Source organism: Lathamus discolor, chromosome 6 (genome assembly GCF_037157495.1).
Source record: "Lathamus discolor isolate bLatDis1 chromosome 6, bLatDis1.hap1, whole genome shotgun sequence".
In the NCBI taxonomy this organism is placed as follows: domain Eukaryota; kingdom Metazoa; phylum Chordata; class Aves; order Psittaciformes; family Psittacidae; genus Lathamus; species Lathamus discolor.
The window spans coordinates 48,576,040-48,595,077 of NC_088889.1; the positions used below are offsets into that span (position 1 = coordinate 48,576,040).

At 35.0% G+C, this 19,038-nt stretch overlaps 1 protein-coding gene across 16 annotated transcripts in view; it reads left to right on the plus strand.

The window, feature by feature from the left end:
• Positions 1-19,038, plus strand: part of GPHN (gephyrin) — a 293,631-nt gene that overhangs the window by 211,009 nt on the left and 63,584 nt on the right. For 14 of the 16 annotated variants that reach the window (XR_010614153.1, XM_065686703.1, XM_065686689.1 and 11 more), the window contains one exon: positions 5,437-5,493. The exons of the other annotated variants lie outside the window; for them this stretch is intronic. Coding sequence is in view for 13 of the 14 variants with exons in the window: in XM_065686703.1 (XP_065542775.1) it covers positions 5,437-5,493 (57 nt within the window). In the remaining variant the exon portion in view is untranslated. The remainder of the gene's footprint in view (positions 1-5,436; positions 5,494-19,038) is intronic. 16 annotated transcript variants of the gene reach the window in all.

Here is a 19,038-nt window from a genome sequence, read left to right on the forward strand (position 1 = left end):
AGGAAGCAATGAAAAAATAAATGTCTATGGTCAGAAAAAAGTGGAAGAAAGGTAGTCTTCAATGGGTAGAAGGGTTTGGGGGGCTTGACTGGTGTGGCAGAACTTTTCAGCTGCGTGACTGAAAACTCTGAGACAAGCTGGGTCTCAGACATAGACAATTTGGTCTGTCTATGTTTGTGCATCCCTATATAGTAAAGTGAAGCATAAAGTATTTGAACTTAATTAGTCTTCTTGGAGCAGTCTGGTCTCAATAGCACACAGCTCTGTGCAGGCTAATTAAGCCTTGTGATTGCCAGCATTCTTTGCAGTGGGTGGGAGCCCTTTGATTTCCATACCATTCTCATTGGGCTGAGCATGCCTCTTGCCAAGAGTAGCCATTTGGTTTTGTTACTCATCATTTATAATCTCTTCATGTCTTGGGCAACATAAAGCCTGTGTATTTTAACTGCATAGTGAAAGCGAGTATCCAACTCTTGTATGCCCAGAGCTCCAGTTTAAATGAGATTTAGGAATTAAATCAGTAAGAATAGTGGCGTAATATGTAATGTTTGTATTTATTGTAGTCTGTTTTGCCCTGGCAGTGCATTTTACCTACCAGCTTTTAGATTCAGTTTCTGACCATTAAATTTCACTGAAGTTAATAGATAAAAACTAAAAGAACTAGACTGTCATGTGTGGGTGTAAAATAACCAGTATATTACAAAATCTCCCGTATAACGACATCTTACATTATCTGCCATTATATGTGTTAACAGAGCAATGATTCAGTGATGATACTAATGTACTAATCTCCAAAACTGCAAGAAAACTGCTTTACTTTTTACCACTGATAGGTCCACCTGCCCTGTGTTTATTCCCTCATCTGCACATGGAACAGTTTGAGTAGTAGTACCCATTAAAAAATAAAAGAAAAAAAAAGCCCCTTCATGTGGAGTCTGTTGGAATATGTTGTGATTCATATTTAGTTCCTCTTCTGCAAGTTTTTGATGTATTTGTCTTCTCAATGCATTTATCTTTAAGATCATTTTAATGTTGTTTTTATACATCCACCTACCTTTTCACTAATTCATAGAAGATTTCTTTAAGCTACGTTAGACTGGAGAGAGGTTTCTCCTGTTGCTGTTCTCCCATATTTTGCCTTGGTCAGATTGGATGGCCCTTTGGACATGACAGATTTGAAGTGTATTATGGAATTCAGCTGAAGGAGGTGAACCAAAGTAGACCATCATACGCACAGCTTTGCTCTAGATTTCCGAAATGGATCATTCCTTTCTTGCCATGATTCCCTGCATTTTGAGATAAAATGGTAATTGAAAGGAAGTAATAGCAGGTAAAACTGGAAAAATGAGGGAGGAGTTCTTTTCTCGTAGCAGCTACAAACTTGTGAATGCCACTGTTTCCTATCCAAAACCCTGCTTTAAAAGGAAAACCTTCATAAATGTTTATTAACAGTATGTGCACTCACATTGACAAATATCATGCAAGCAAGTTTCATGATTTAGGATTCAGTAGAGGATATTAACATCATTTAACTGCATATCCCCTGAGGCAACTAGGTTAGGGGCATGAGGGAACTTTTAATTAGGTGTAATGACAAGATGCCGTGGCTCAAAACTAACAGGGACAATTTCGGTCTAAGAAAACAGAAAATGTTTGTCAGCATGGTTGTCAGGAATATGTGGGATAACATATATGACAAATGCAAAAACATTTATTTGCAAGCCAAGTGATGTAGTGTTCAGCAAGTAATATTAATAGTTTTCTTTACTCACAGGTCATCACTGATCTCTGCGGTAGTGGTCAAGTGGGAGAACAGTTACCTTTTTCTTATATACAGCGAATAATCTGAACTTGATTTGGACGCTGTGTAGCATAATCTCTGGCTTTTAATTAACATGATCAAATATTGCTTGCCCAGGCCATTGAGTGAGGAACTGAACATCTTTTTAAACTACTGCTGCAAAGAGTTTCCGTTACTAATGTTGTGTTTATTTGGTTTCAGAATTAAGTAATTAGGTCATATCAAAAGGCTTTGTCATTATGAACCATGTATTGGCCAGAAATTTGGAAAGACAGAATCTTACATTAGTTATATTATCTTGTTATGTTGTTCAGAGCTGTTATTTCTTTATGATAAGTATAACTGCTAATTTATGTATTTAGGTTGGCTTTTTTAAATTGTTTTTTTCTGAAATAAAATCATGGTTAAAGATATACCGGTACACATCTTACAGGCTCTATTAGAAGGTAGAGGAATAATAACGAAACAAAATGCAAGACTTCTGCTTAGGAAACATTAATTGTCTGTTCTTTGGTACCTAAGTCTTCGCTCATCTTCTGACAAGTTCATTAAGCATATTTAAGCACTCCCTTTTGCTCACTGCTTGTTTCTGATTTCCCTGCTTCCTAAGGTTTTTTCCACTGGGTTCTTCTCATTCTACTCCTACTGGAATTCCAGCTTATTCTTCAGATATCAGGATAGGGACTTGTGGCTAATCTTCAGCTATTAATGCCTACTGTTATTCCCTTGTGAATAAGAAAGGGATGTAAATATAATACATTTTTTCTTAACTGTCAGTGCATCATACCTTGCGAGTTTCCTGCAATGTTCCCTAAACAGTATCTTTCTTCCTTCATTACACAGAGTATCTTCATTCTTGTCCTTCAGAATGTTTCAAAACCCTCAGGTCATTGAGGGAACATTTTGCCAGTAACTACTTAGTGTTGCTTCTGTGTCATCTCTCAATCTACTAATTTAGCTTGTGTTGTGGTATAAAAAATAAGTCATAAAACCGGAGGCAAAAATACTTGTTTTCAGTTACACTGTTGAGATTCTTTTCCTTAGTCCTATGTTTTCCTTGGAAGTATTGTTGTCTTTTCACAAATGGGTAGCAGAAAAATCAAAGGACTCATTTCTAGATCAAACAAGTGACAGAAGTATACATATTTTTAATTTAGAATATTTACATGTGCATCCTTTATTGTAATCTCTTCTAGCTACAAGTGTTCATCTATGATGGCGTTCTTGTGTCTAGCTGAGTTTCTGAAAAACAGGGAGTTTCTAATCCATGCTGGTTTCTGAAATACTAGTTCATCAGTCAACTTCTAGGAGTAGGGGAGTTAGTAGGGAGTTAGTGACTAGAGAGAGACAAGGATATGACAGTATTTCTGTGGCATTTGCTGTGAAAAGAAATAAAAAAAGCCTGTTTTATTCTTACTGTCCATACTGTCCATTGCCTTCTGGGCAATGCCCTATTTAATTCTCAGAACAGATGTAGTATAGTTTGTGCAATACACATGTCACTCTGACTCATCCCTTGAGAAGCATCCAAGTTGCTTTCTGCAAGGTTCCTGCAGAAAACATGTTATCAAGTATAGAAACTGTGCCATGGATGTAAAACAAGAGATGACCTTAAGCTATTTCCTTGTAATTTATATTTTCAAGCATTTATAACTTTATTGCTCGCAGCATACACATTGTGTGCATATTCCTCTATGTATTTTTAAGAAATAGTAATTATGTCAGTCATATGCATCTATAATATCTCCAATTTTGATTCTGACTGAATTCTAAATGTTCAGGATAATTTGAGCAGCCACAATACCCACACTGGTAAGTAGCAGAAGAAAAACTTTTTCCTTGAAAGGCAATGCACATACTGCTGTCACCTAAAACTGTTCCCCAAGTTTCTGTGGTATGTAGTGGTTTTCTTAATGTCCTAGTTCCATGTCATTATGTGAGAATGTCAACAAATTGTTTTTTCTTATCATTTTTCAAAACAAAATTGAATATAGTAATTTTGAAAAATGCTTCAAATTAGTAACACAACTTAGAGTTCTACTTGATTATGTCTTATTCTGTGGGACTGGTAATATTTCAAGTACAATATTGGAGCAAATATCTTTGCTCTAACTCCCTAAATCCTGTTGTTTTCAGATAAGGATCTTTTTACCCTTCTTTCTTATTGTTGTTGGCTTCTAGGTGTATTTTTATGTGTGGTTTTTTAATTAGCAAAAATAAAGCAACTAGGTTAAACTGCATATAATTTAATTTCATCTGTCTTCCAAATGAGCCATAGTCTATTTAAGAATGACAGTTGTTTTTATTGGTCGGTATACTAGAATTGCTTGGAGATTTGCCTGGAGTCCCGTGAAAACATGTAATGTAGGTGTTTCACTTGAGAATTCAAAACTTACTATTTTAATGCCATAAGACCAGGGAAGGACAGAATGATTTCTAGAAATGCTTCCAGTGTAATTTACTCAGTTGCATTATTTTCTTAAAAACTGAGTGCAAGTAAAAAATACATTCAGTTGACTGTGTTTTGAATATGAATTTCTCCATTTTGCATGGGTCAGGTAATAACAAACAGGGAAATCTAACCTGTGCTTTTGCTAGCGTGCTCCAGAGAATAAAAAGTGTGGTTGAATTTCCATGGTTCATTCAGTCTTTGGCTTCCTTGCTGAGATTTCTTAAAGACAGATAATGTGGTTTGAAAGGGTTCACCTCACTTGTGTGGGACTTTGTTTTACGTAAGCTGTGAAATAACCATCAGATAATTAAAATTTCCAGTTCAGTCTTGACTCAAAACTAGAAGGATATCCCTAAAGTCATTTCTATTGTCTTCTTCCTCTACTTCAAATGACACAACAGAAGTTTAATTTATCAGTGAGAAGTTTACTTACTGGATTCAGCAATTCTGAGAAGAACTTTTGCTGTAAATGAATGTTTTATTTTACCTGCTTCTAACAATATGAAGCCTTTTGAGCAGCTACCTCATTTGTTTCTTCCATCCTCTGTATCATCTAGCAAAAAAACTTATGAATGAAAAGTAATCAGATAGGAGATGTCAGGGGAGAGGTTATATGTGTCATAAATTTAAAATCAAAATCTAATGTTGGTCTGGCATTAAAATTTTCTGGTTGGGCAGCATAATTTTAACTGGGAATAATGATAGCAGTGGCTAAAATCTCTAGGCCTGGGTCAATAGTAATCTGTATTGCATTCTGTCAGGTATCAATCATGATACTTGCCAGGCCTGATACTCCCAGTTATAGCATACTGTGATCATATGATTTGTAGGAGGTATAGGGTGTTTTTTCTTCAGTTAGAGTTTTAGGACTTCATTATTCCTCATATCCAAATCAGATAAGTAACATGTATATTCTTTCAAAAATGTTAGTAAATTCAGCATGCAGCGTATGTGCCAGATTGGTAATATATTGAAATAAAAATGATCAACAAAGCAAGTTGAAAATGCCACGATAAAGCATCATTTATTCCAGAAATTAGAGTCTGTGTCTTTGTCCTCTAGAGGTGTCTCAGAGAGTCAAATTGATGTCTTGCATGTACTGCTAACTGATTGTGTGGAAATTTTTTTAAGTTCACTTTTTCTTTATTCTTCTGTCTTTTTTACCCATCTTCCCCCATTGTAGCAAATTAGACGGCCGGATGAAAGCAAAGGAGTTGCTAGTAGAGTTGGATCCCTCAAAGTAAATATGTTTCTAACATTTATTTTGCAAGTTTTCTTCTATAGCCTACACTTTTCCTTTTGAAGGGGGAGGTGAGGGGAGGGAGGGAAGGGGCTTTTCCATTTCTCACCATCCCATCATTTTTATTTGAGTATTCTTATTGCTGTTGGGTCACATTTTGTTTGTTTCTGTGCTACACATAGAACAACTGAAGTCAGGCTGCCAGTTAATTAGCTTTGAATATCACCACAAATAAAGGATAGTAACAACATCCTTGAAGTGCCTGTAATTTGGTGATCATGATTAAACCACTTCTCTGATCTGTGTTGTTTGTTGTCTCTTAACTGCCTGTTACATGGAGAAGTGACTTACTCATCTTCAGACCACTGCTTCCCGTCTTGAAACATAATTAAACTTCTATAGTGCTCACACATTTTGCATTTAAATCTGCAGAAGACCATTACAGGAGAGTTAATATTTCATGTATATATATATAGTCTTTAAATCAGAAAAAGTCAGAGTAAATAAAAAGGAAGTGAGAGAATCACGTGAGGCTAATAATGGAGCCACTGTTTCACTATTAATTAGTCCCTTCTGCCTTTTTTTGTTTGTATAAACATAATCAAATGTTTAGAGCACTTAACAGAACAGGCAGATACCTAAATCAGTACCCACCATGCTCAGTGTTAGACCTTAATAAATGGTTTAAAACACAAGACATAACCTATACCAAGATATTGATTATATGCAATACAAGCCATCCTGTTAAGGTTCCATCTCAACAGTTGCCTCTTTTCAGCCACCCAATTTTTCACTTTTTTTCCAGTTTATTTCCTTTTAGCACTTTCTCAAGCACTAAATATTTCTTTGTTCTTCTGACTCTCCCTGCCTTTCCTGCCTTCTTAGGTTTTGAGCTTTTGGTTTGGTTTTGTATGTGAGTGTATTGACTTTGTCAGGACAAGCCATCCTCTCTGTTCTCTAACACTGCTCTACAGCTGCTCTGTGTGAAAATGTTATTCACTGAGCATAGAGAAGGGGAGGGGAAGAATTAATTATTCACCTCTTTCCAGTAATGCCACCATTTAAATTGATCTCAGCATAGAAAAATAAGTCAGTTGCTATTTGTTTATACAGGTTACAGCTGGAGGCATCTGCAGCATTCCTCACTATCTGTGAGGCTTTATCTTTTCATCTTGTTTTTTTGGAAGAGGTTTAAGTTACAGTGTTGATGAAAAGAGCACTGTACATGAATGAGGCACAGTTTCAGTGGGAGACATTCAAGACCACTGGATTCACATGGACATAAATACAAGACAGCCACAGTTTCTATGCTGTTTTTGAATATTGTGTATGTAATTATTGTGACCTGTACGTTTTAATGGGTCATCACATGGAATTCTAGGTTAAATACATATACATATGCAGGAGATGTAGCTAATTTAGGTGGTGGGGTTCACCTATTATTTTTATAAACACCCACTGATACTTAATTTAGGATTATTATTTCTGTCTCTGTTTGCCCAGGATTTAGTTTCACAACACAAAAGGCATATATAGACTCAAAATCTTCTATCACTATCGTTAGAGAAAATGGAAAATCCTAATTGAGGTTCCCAAACATGAAAATTTATCTCTAAAATGTTGTGGTTTTTTTTTTTTTTTTTGTGGAAATAAATTCTAGAACACAGTCTTACCAATAAATAAGCAAATAACTAAGCAAATTAACAACATGGCAGAGACTCAGTAGCTTTAGATTTATCTGTGCTTTGATCTTCCATTTTTTTCCTGTACTGAAAAAAGAGCCATGTTAATCAAGCGAACATATCTTTTTTCCAGATTCCATGTTTAATGAGCTTGTATGTCTGTGTTGTCCAAAGCATTTCGATGTCTTTCCAGAGGCAGTGAGAAATGTGTAATGCTATGATTTATTTAAAAAAAAGTAATAAAAAAAGCCAAACATAAAAACAAAGAAAAAAAGAAAAAAGTGCCAAGAGAACAGGTTGCTTTTTCAATTCATTGTGTGATGTTTACACGTAGCTCCATCAAAAGCTGGAGGAGCTCAGAGATCACTTAGAAGGCAATGTCAAAGGATGCCCTCCCCAAGTAGATGTACGATTTCACTCAGTGATCTGGGTTTTTTTTTAAAGACTTCCGCTGGCTGGGAACACCAAATCTGATTGGTTTGTCCTCTCATCCCCATCTTTTTCCTTTCTTTCGCTCTTTCTCCCTTTGTGTTTTCTTTCTTTTTTGGCTGGGGTTTCATTTTAATGTGTGTGAGAAACCTGACCTAATTGACAGGGTTCTTGTTTAAAAGAATATCATACTACATTTTAATGAATGCCAATCAAAATGCTAGGCTTTACAGTAACTAAAAGAAGTCCCTTTCCAAAATTGAAGTTGCATAGCTAAGTTTCCTGAATATTAAACTTGGTAACAAATAAAACAGATATCCTCAATTTAAAGGATAAAAATATCTGCTGCCAGTGATTGATGGCTTTTCCTGAACTGAAAATTGATATAAGGTAACCTAAAAGCATATAGGTTCACATGTACCTCTCTCTTTGCTGTTAATCTTTTTGCATCCCTATTTTATCTCACAAAACAGGTATTTGGTTCAATGCCAGCTATGCAAATTTTGATTTTTTTAGCAGATTAATACAAAAAATCTGCAGGTTATTTCTTATGCATTGTTTGTTCTTTAAAGAAAAAAAAAAATTAAAAAAGGATTAGGATCTAGTATGTCAGCCATGATACCCATATATATATGGGTATATATACCCATTTCTCACAGTGTCACAAGGAATGTTTAATAAAGCAAGTCAAATCCAACATAGCAATACAGACAGCAGTACCTCATGTTTAGTACTTCGACTCATAAATTAAGATCAGCTTTTCAGTAGTTCCATAGAAATGAGTTTAAGCCTCATATCATGAAAATTACAAAAAAAGGTACAGTTGTGAGCATAGTAGTTGTAAAAGGTAGCAACCCTTTACCCCTTTGCACATCTATCGAGTAAAGATTGTATGAATAATTTCTTAGATTCATGTCCTGTTTCTGTCTTCCATACACTGTGCCTGTTGTCATTCTCAGCACTATCATTCTAATGCATAATCCACTATGGTGATGGAGTGCAAGATAATTTTGGTAATGATAATGATTTGATAATTTTTACCCCTTTTGGACACTTTTGCGTATCCAGCTATATATCTGACAAAGTTGATTTATGCTTATTGTCAAGTAGAACTCCCTGAGTTTATGATCTTTCACAGGTGAAATACAAGGAAATTTAGCTGCTAATATATTGCAGCTTTCTATGGGAAAAAAAAAAAAAAAGAGAAGAAAAGAAAAGAAAAAAAGAGAAAAAATTATTAAAAGACTATATTTTTCCCTGGCAAATCTTTAAGAATCAATTTTGGGGAAGAACAATCTGTGTGGTATTTTAGATTTGGTGGTAACTCATATTTATTAGTCATAATCAAGGCAAAGCAAGTTACTTTAGACTTCTCACTCTTAAATTCATTAATTACTACTAGTGAATGTATGTAAAGCTAGAAACTAATTATGCCATGAAACTTTGTACTACAAAAAATGTGTCCTAATCACACATTATTTCAGAGAATGTCACATCAGGAAAGGTTTCAAACAAAAAGCTGTGACCACATTAGCCATGAAAAATTAGTTGTAATAAAATTATCCTCTTCCTCTGTGCCACTTTATCTGTTATTTCATGGCTGTATCCTACACAATGTAAGGTAGTCAGATTGTGAACTAAGAAATGTTCCATATATTCTGCTTATGCCCTTTAAGTTTCTTAAAACAAGCAGGGCACATTTCAAGTATAATAACTTATAACTAAAATCTGCTGCTTTTTCACTGCCTCTCTGATTCATGCTGTAATAATGGATGTTTTTGGTAATGCAACACTTTAGAAGACAAAAATGACTGATCAAAATAAAGAACAAATCCTCACTTAATAGCAGACAATTGGAAAGAAAATAATGAGGTGTCTGTTAACAGTTCATCGTTAAAACAATTTTCATTTCTTCCATACCGCTTTTGGAAAGGGGTTTAGATGTCAGTTGTTAATACTCCTACAGTGTGGCAAATGTATTGAATGGTGTGGGAGGGGGAGCATGTAGTATCTGATGGCCAGCTCCATAGGTGAAAATTAAATTTCACAATTGTGTATATTATTAAGGTGGAACCTTTGTTCCAGAATGAATTACAAAGACATGCTTTTCAGATTAATTTAAGGGCTATTGGAAATGCGTAGGAAACATTGGAATTCTGCAGAATATCCCAGATTCCAACAGAAGTTTAGAAAGCCTGCCAGATATTAAAAAACAACAACCAAACAAACAAAAAACCAAAACAAAACAAAAAAAACCAACCCTGCACTGAAAACATGCGTGAAATTTGAGTTAATCAGGCAGTTCGGGGATTTGAGTACTTTTCACTTCAAAACACTGCTTTTAATATCAGCAGTAATGCATAACCATTTACCAAACAAGTTATCCTGAGCTGAGATTTGTTTTTCCATTTCTTCTTGAGAACTTCATTCATCTTCCTTCAGCTATTCCAGTTTTTTCATGGCTTAATCCTTCGACCCTTCCCAGAGACAAGTGTTTAGAAAAATTAGTCTTCTGTCACTTGGACATTCCCTTACTCTTAGCATTCCCTTACTGTTTAAATTAGTGTAGTGGTAGCAAATAAATGCATTAGCTACTGAGATGATCAACAGTGATACAGCTGACTGGTTTATATTTTTAGAACTCACAATAGCAGCTAAAATTGATACCTTCCTATAAGTGTGGAGTTCAGCTGAAATTCAATAGAACAGCACTGCTTCAATCTGTGATTTGAAGATCTATTTTTTAATTTTTTTTTTATTTTTTTGTAATTGTGCAGGCTGGGAATTTTAAATGCCACCATAAATTCTGCAGAAAAGTATTAGAGCCCATCAGAAAAAAAAAAAAAAACCAAACAAAAAAAGTGGAGAAATTCTGCACAGAGTTCCCACATAACATGCCTGACAATTTTTGTGTTATTTTTGACCAGCATGGTTCCAAATCCAAACCCATGGTTCCAAACACAAATTCTTGAGTTTCTTCAAGAATTTGGGTTACATATCTATCGTAGCAGAGGCCAAATAGTGTCTATAGATGATGATTAATAAAACTGTAGTTATCATTTTTGATACAGAGCTCTATCTCCCAGTCTACAGTCTCCTGCATGCAGTGTTCTCTTTTACTTTAAGCACCTGTCTAGATAAAGGATTACATTGGTGGTGCTTTTATTCCTGGTCTTAATATTCCGTTATTAAAGATCTAAGTTAAGGCTGTAAGGCCCTCAGACTGAGACTAGAACACTTGAGCATACCTTCGATTTCCTGATTCTGAGACAATGTCATAGGTAAATTGAGTCTATGCATGTATGAATAAGGAAAAAAGAAATAGGAGTGAGTGAGATTAAGAGATTAAGGAAAATCTTATTCCTGTGTGTATAATTATAGGGAGAAATAAAATATATGGGTATCTTATTGAACATCATCATTTGCTTCTATACAACTGAAACTATAAAAAAAATTTAAAGTTATTAAATCCTAATAGGAGTAAGACTGAAGTTAAATGGTAAGTTTAGCCTAGATATTAATGAAAATATGAATAATTAGATCACAGGGTAATTTGACAAGCAAAGTAACAGCATTCTGCTTGAAGCAGTTGTCTAACAGAAGACTAAAGTAGTACACAAGTGTCTAGCATACCCCTTGTAAGTTAGCATGAGTAGACAAGATGAGCCAAGTTCATCAAAGCTTTGCAGAATACTGTTCCAAACATCCTCACAGTTGTTTCTGTTTATCTAGTTGCTGATACTTAAAAAATTGCTGCCGTGATGTTTCTTGTTGTTACTGTGTTCTTTGGATCTTCACCTGCAGACCTGAAGCTAATGGTTCTTCTTTTTCCATGCTGTTGCAAGACAAACCATGGGAACAGTGGTTGGACATGATTTATGAGAATCTTGATTAGAGATTCACCAAAAATTTTAGATGAACCCCTGTTCTGAGCAAAGCCGCACACTTTTCTTTCTTAGAAAGATTTTAAAGCAGTCTTGCTAGAAACAGGTTTTGCTCTGTCATAAGGGGTTCTCTTCTTTTTTTTTCCTTTTTTCTTCCCATTCCCCCCCTTTTTAAAAAACCAAAATGAACTGTTTTAAGAATAATACTTGATTTCTTAAAACTGTCTTTTCTATGTTTCTATTTGTCTAAAGGAATCTTCTATTTTTGACTTAATCTTTCTGCAAATCATCTCCTATAAGAAAACATTTTGTCAGGAAAAGAAAGTGCTGAGTGCATATGAACTTTTAAGATGTTTTGAAGTGATTCTGATTTCCTCAGTAATGCTATCTAGAAGAGCAGACAAGATACACAATACCAGAAAAGAACAAAAATATTTTCAGAGTATTAAAAAATTTCAGTGAAGAAAGAACAGCTGCATAGAAGTATATAATAGAGACATAAATGAACACAAATGTGACTATAGAGTTTTTCTGGAAGTGATATTTTATATTTCAATGGAGAATTATGAAATGCACATTTGAGATTGAAGAATATTCATGAGAGACTTTTTATGAGTAGTGTTCTCTGCCCAGACCATCAAAATACCTATGTCAGCAAGAGGTCGCTAGTAATTTATGTGGAAATTCTTGCTGGGTTCATCTTTACCACAAATGTATCCAAACTGCTGTACGGATACTAATTTTGTTGAAGTCTAAGGAAGTTTTTCTGATGCTTCTGATAATTAATTTTTCCCCTAAAAAAAAAAAATCAAGAGGAGATTTTTAATACATTTGTAAGAAACAAGTTTTCTTAAATTTCATTTATTCAGCTGCGTTTAGTCTTTCTTCACATCCAGCTGTCATCAGATCTTTTAATCTAACAAAAGTTAAGGGGGAAAAGAAAAACAAAACACTAAAACTCAGACTACTCTTTGTAATTGAAACAATGAAATGTTTTCAACAAAGAAAGGATTTTTAGGTTAGACTTGTTAGGAAAAGATATCCTATAAGTAACTGGACAGTCCTTTTTTAATACTTTTGTAAGTACATAAGTATTATATTTTACTTAATAGTAAAATGGGTGTCTTGTACAAGCAAAATGTTTCTTAAGCAGTCAGTAGAACTGTAGTGTTATCAGTTGACTTGCATTTGTGCTGAAAGCTTTCTACAGTGGACAGTATCCCTCAAGAATCACAGCACTTTACGTTGCTTAGGGACATACTCTGCAGGTTTCTGCTGACCTCTATCTGGCCATTAGTCATCTAGCTTTGTAAGTTATTCTGGTTTTTGGGGCAGTGAGATTGAAGAAAATCTTCTGTTGTCAAAATCCTGGTTCTGAGCATCTAAAAACATAAAGATACACAGGAAAGAATAGGGCTTCTAATAGGTTTTTGCATTGTACCCTTCGCAGAGTTAGAATAAAACTAATAGTTTCAAATGAAGTAGAATGGTAAAGCTTCATCCTAGAGTACCATATTGTCCTAAGGATAGTGTTGTTAGCTATTTAAAGGAGGAAGGATTGATAGTTGCTCTCAGATTCATCATTAGCTTTAATTATTTTGCAAACAGTATTTTTTTTTCTTTTAAGAAGCTTCCACCTTAAAAAGCATAAATTTGGAATTTCTAAAATAGCTGGTCATGGAAACTTAATGAACCCCCTACTACTATCTCAGTGCTGGAACCACCTATACAGAAAACCTTCTGAGATCCTTACTGTGCCACCATTTCCTTTTTAACAATGTCTTCTTTTCCCCACTGCACAACCAGGCTCGGCTCCCTTCGTGCTCATCCACCTATAGTGTTTCTGAGGTATACTTTGCACGTGTTCTCTCACACAGTCGACCTGCTCGCCCATCACACTTTTTGCTTTTATTTACTTTCTTCCTTTTTTGTGTTGCACTTGTGCACAAGTGGGTAAAAGTCAGCTGGGGGGAGCAGATTTTGCATGATCAATCTGCAACCATGTTCAACGTGGTTTTAAAATCACTGTACTAGTCTGGGACAATCATGATGTATAGTCTAGCGAGGCAACTGCTGTGTAACATAACATAAATTAGATGGTAAAAGCATCCTCAATTATCTCTTACTTTAAATAAAAATAATAAATTTACCGATGTCCAGGCTGCAAAATTCTTCAGTGGTTAGTCTGATCCATTTTCAGCCAATGAAACTGGAAAAACTCTGTAAAGATGGCCATCACATTATAATTACTACCTACCTATCTAGATACAGGTGGGTTTATGATACCTTAAGTTCCTTACTAATTCCCATATCTCTAGCTTGGGTCACTACCTGCCAAAATGCATACACTGCTGTAAATACTTCCATATTGGCTTCATGATAGTCTTCTATAATAAGATTTAGTACAGCAAGAATTGAAAAGAAAAATACATTCAGTTGTAATTAGGATAGGAAAGAAAAGGAGAAAGATGTTACGATAAACTAGACTTCACAACATCATGGGATAAAAACAGTTTATAAAATACTGTCAAATTAATATCCATGACCCACTGTGTAAAGATTAGGCTTCACCACATTATAATTGATTAATGGACGAGCATCAAAAAGATGGACTTAAGGTTTTCTGAAGTACTGAATCACTCTTGAGCGTATACAGTTAGTTATTCTGTATTTTTAAAGAATCCCTTAAACTTGGCAAGATCTCATAAAAAGATGACAGTTAATGCTATCGCACACTGTGGGCCCAGTTCCAGACCTGATGTGAATATTGTGTTAATAAGCATCATAAAAAATGTAAGCATGAGGAGCTCACTTACTCGATCACTTTGTCCCTATGCAGGAAGATCAGTGTGTAAGCAATACCTTGCTGATATCTGTCTAATTTGTTCTCAAAAGCTTCAGCTTCTCAAGCCATCATTCCTCGCACTTCCTTATCCTTAATAATCGACAGATTTTTTTCTAGTTCCGGTGTATGACCAGACAAGAGATCTAATAAAACAGTTTTTAAGAAGAAATATGCTTACTAGTTTTTCTGCCATAGATACACAGTTGCTGTCTGGCTCCACCAGGAGACGGGTCATTTTAAAGATACTTAAGTATGTGTTCTTAAAAGCACCTATTTTGCAGTTTAATGTGCTTTGTTACTGTATTGTATGAAAGTCTTTGTTTCTATCATGACTATCATCAAAACACCAATATGGAATAAATAAGTAGCACTATGCTTGTATGCATACAAAGACTCTTTTTTCTTGGCTAATGCAACAGCGAGGAATTAAGTTTAGTGCGTCATATGCAAGACAAGGCCATCCTCATTCAACCAGCCTTTCTTCTGAATTATCTGTATGAAATTAAGAAAATGCACTGGATCAACAGGCATTTCAGCTTTGTTTCTAAAGAATCCAACTGTGATAATTCACATCAGCAAAAATGGTGAACATGCTTTTACAGTTTGTGAAATAAATAAGCCACTTTCAGGGAAATTGGACTCTTGCTTTGACAGCAACTTCAGCCATTTGTCCTTTTCACATTCTGGAACAGTCACTGTCTTAAAAAGAAATACAAACCTAGGCATTGTGGCTGGTGACTGGTCAGCATGTATGGGTCTGCTGCTTGATCAGATTCCAAAATCTATTTTGCCTTCGCCAAAGCTACCAGGTTGTAGTACCAATTAGTGATCTTGGAATAGATAGTCTCTACTGAAACTGAAGAAAACTGGAGTATAAAGTGCATGAAAACTTAGTGACTGCTGTCCACAAGAGGATGGCTTTGCAATTTCTTGTAAAGAATCTCCTAGCTGAAGTATCAAAGTGTCACTGCAAGACTGTACAAGCAATTTTCCTTTATACTCTGTCCAAATGGAAGATCGTCATATCTAAAATATGGATAACCTGGCTGCCTGGTGAACCAGATCTTGTAATGCAGCTAAAAAAATTTCTAGCTGATCAGAATTTCATGATTATGAAACAGAAAATGCAAGCCCTAGACTGCCCTCTCCAGAACTGCAGGCTGAAGGTGTGGAAAAAAATGCATGTTCTTCTCTGGTGGCAGGATAACACTCTGTATTTTTGAACAGACCATTTGAGCCAATGACAGATCCAAAAGAACAAATAAATGGAAACTGAACATCTCTGTGGCAATTGTAGCATCTGAACTCCAGGGATTGGAGATTCTCTGGGGTCCATGAGAGGTTCGTAGTGTAGTTTCTAACTTTGTAAAAGTCTCTTTCCAGCAGTGCTCAATGTCATCTGATATTATTTTAGAAAATGGGAAGAGCTGCTATGAGTGAACAACATCCTAAACTCTGAAAGATATGATAGAAAATCCAGTCCAAATGCCCGCCATGAGTTTTTATGAAGAGGAAGAAAAGGAGTAATGTTGTGCTACACAATGTCTCATACCCAGGGTGGGGGCAAAGGACCACCCTTTTGATAGGATCTCAGTGTTGTTTCTTGCGTCTATACCTATTTCTGTGGTTCTTATTCCAAAAAAATATTTTTCTTAAGCTGATTCTTAAGCACAAAGTTCAGAGCTTCCTAATTTTGTATGTCCGAGTCATCACCAAATATCTTTGGGCCATCAGAGGATGACAGGAACACAGAGATGAGAGAAATTGAATCAATGCTGTGGGAATTCAGCTGAATATGCCCTCTGACAAAGATACAACAAAAGATAGTGAGTGTACTATCGGGGATTTTTTTCCTGCTGTTACACAGAAGGTCTTTAATTGAAGAAGTAAAAGGTCTTCCAGCAGAAGGGAAACCTGGTATCTGTGTATTCTGCATTGTGAAGAATTTGAGGTAGAATTCACTACCTGATTTTTTTTTCATAGAAAACATCCCATAGAAGCTCTTTCGTGTCTCAGAGTCCAATAATTAGGAAAAACGTCTCACCTTTTTCTTTTTATTGTCACCAGTTGTACTGGTGGACTATGGATGTGGTCAGCTGATGCCTATTTGAGAGGAATGGGCAGAAAGTTGTTACAAACTTCTACTTGCCCTTAGTTACAAGAAGGTTTGCATGGTTTGTTGAACTCTAGATATTATAGGGTAATAGTACTATGTATCTACTTAGCCCCAGTCACCACCTTAGTAATTCCACTTGTTTGGAATGAGGGGCTGTCTTTGGTTCAATTCAACTAAATCAAAGCGAATTTCCTTAAAAAGTGATTCCCTTGTGGCAAGAAAAGTAAAACTTCAATGCTCTAAAATGGAATAATAGTAAAATACAAATTCATATTCTCTTTGAGCTTTACAATATGCAAGAAATTCTCCCCCCTTTATGAACACCGGTTAGCTTCATGCCTGCAATTTTTGTAAATGTTAGCAGGACTACTTAAACTATTTTTATAAGATTAGAAATATTAATTAGGAACAATGCTGATTTAGAAGTTGTGAAGTATAGTATGTGTATAATACATCTATAATCTACTTATTATCCAGTTGTCACAAAACATTTTCCTTTTTTAATAGCAGTACTTCACTTGAGTAATTATTACATCAGATTGGATTCACTTACATTTTTAGAAGTACTCTGAATTCAACTTGTATCTTAAAAATACCGCACGAAATGCAAAACTAAGAGATTGACCAATGAAGATCCATGGTGTCCTAATTTAAAAAATTACACTTGGGTGTAATGGCCCAATTTTTTACCCTCATTTGTATCTCAGACCAGCATCTCTCGCTCGCTCGCTTCTGCATGCGCTATGTGTTTGGTAAAAGCGTAATGAAGGAAACCTATTGATCTGGTTGTTCAAAGTATAGTGGCAGCAAAATGTTTACTGCAGTGTTATCCCCTGCTTTTTTTAAAAACCAAAAAAAGGATGTTTTTCAAAGAGGGAAGCAGTCAGTTCTGTAGCTTATCATATGTTTTATTTAGCCCCATTAAATGGTTAGAACATGGTGCCTTTTGTTGTGAACTCTCTGCAGACTTTCATGTCAGACTTTTCTCCCACAAAGTACTTAATTTCCATAAACATAGTTTGCGATATATATTAGCTGCATACTGAGTGATGGAATCTGACTGTATACTTAGCATTGTTAACAAAACAACAGGGACTTGTATTATCTTCCCTGATAATACAGGAGCAGAGGGACCAGTACAGGGAATTCAGTATCAGCAGTTTGTTTGTTTGTTTGTCCAACTATATTGGTAAAATCTAGTCCTGGTTTTCTGTGTGATATTTTTGCTGTCGCAAATAGAAGAATGAGATTTTATGTAAAATTAGAATTTGTAGGTATTTCTCTTTCAAACCTGAACAATAGGTAAAATGTTTACTTGGCAATTGCCATTTAAAGAATTACATTTTTCCTGTTGTGTTTTACTTTGCTTCTAGTGCTACTGTTCTCTAGCCTAAGAAAATTAATTAAAATTCTTACTTTCAGAGAAACGTGGTTTCCTCCGTGCACTTTGCAGTGCAAAAGTTCATGAAAAGCCAGTGATCTAGTTTCCTTATTTGTAAAAAAAAAAAACACCTAAACTTTGATATTTGTATCTTAATTCTCGTTATTGGGATTAGTAGCTGCACAAAGTATCTTCTGTAGCATTCTCTCTGCCATACCAAAATAGAGAACTGTTCTTGCTAGATGTCATATCAAGAAAGGCATTCATGGCAGCTCATGAGTGAAAGTATAGCAAAACTTAAAGCTTCATCAGGAAGGAGAGTGGTTTGTTGCAATAATCTGATCAAGATATAATGGATAACTTCAATTAATGTCATCATAGATATTTACAATCAAATGTATTTTAAAAAAATCTTTAAGAAATGTTACTATATTTGTACTTCAGATACAATTTATCATTGTTTACCTACTTCTTATCTTCAAATTAGTTTATTCATCCATACATCCAAAATCGAAGCAAATTTTTACTTAATCCTACAGCTTCTCCATACATGGTACTTACCTTGTGAATTCTGTCAAATAAAATTATCCCTTACATATTAACATTTTACACTTTTTTTTTTGTTGTTGTTCTCTACTTATCATTTCAAGCACCAAGTTCTTTTACAAAGAACTATTTACTATTTAGTAGAGTGGTAAAAGCAGGGATTTTGAATGCCATCTCATTTAATATTACAGACTTTGGTTTGTATATTATCTATTCAACTTATCAAAATTGTAATGCTTTTTGTTGATTTTGTGATGGTAAAATGCTTCCCAGCTCTATATATAGAATAACATTCAAAGTTTCTATTAGGAAGCATAGGCACTAAGAAATCGAATGACAAAATCACAGTTATTTTCCAGATAATGTTATATACATTTCTATATTCCCAAAACTCAAGTAATTCAGAAATTTCTATACTTCCCCATTTGGAGCTTTAAACTTTCCCCCATTTTGGAACTTCTTTGCATTTTGTTTCAAGATGAGAATTTATGTTTTATTTTTAAATGCCAATCTCTGAATTTTTCACCTTACTCCATAAAGCAGGAGACATTTCACCCTACCTTATGGTAGAGATGTGCAATCATTTATAAAACAAATTAGATCAAGTCAGAGAGATTTAATGTAATCTTCCTTTTGATTGGTTATAGTTTAGACTCATGTAT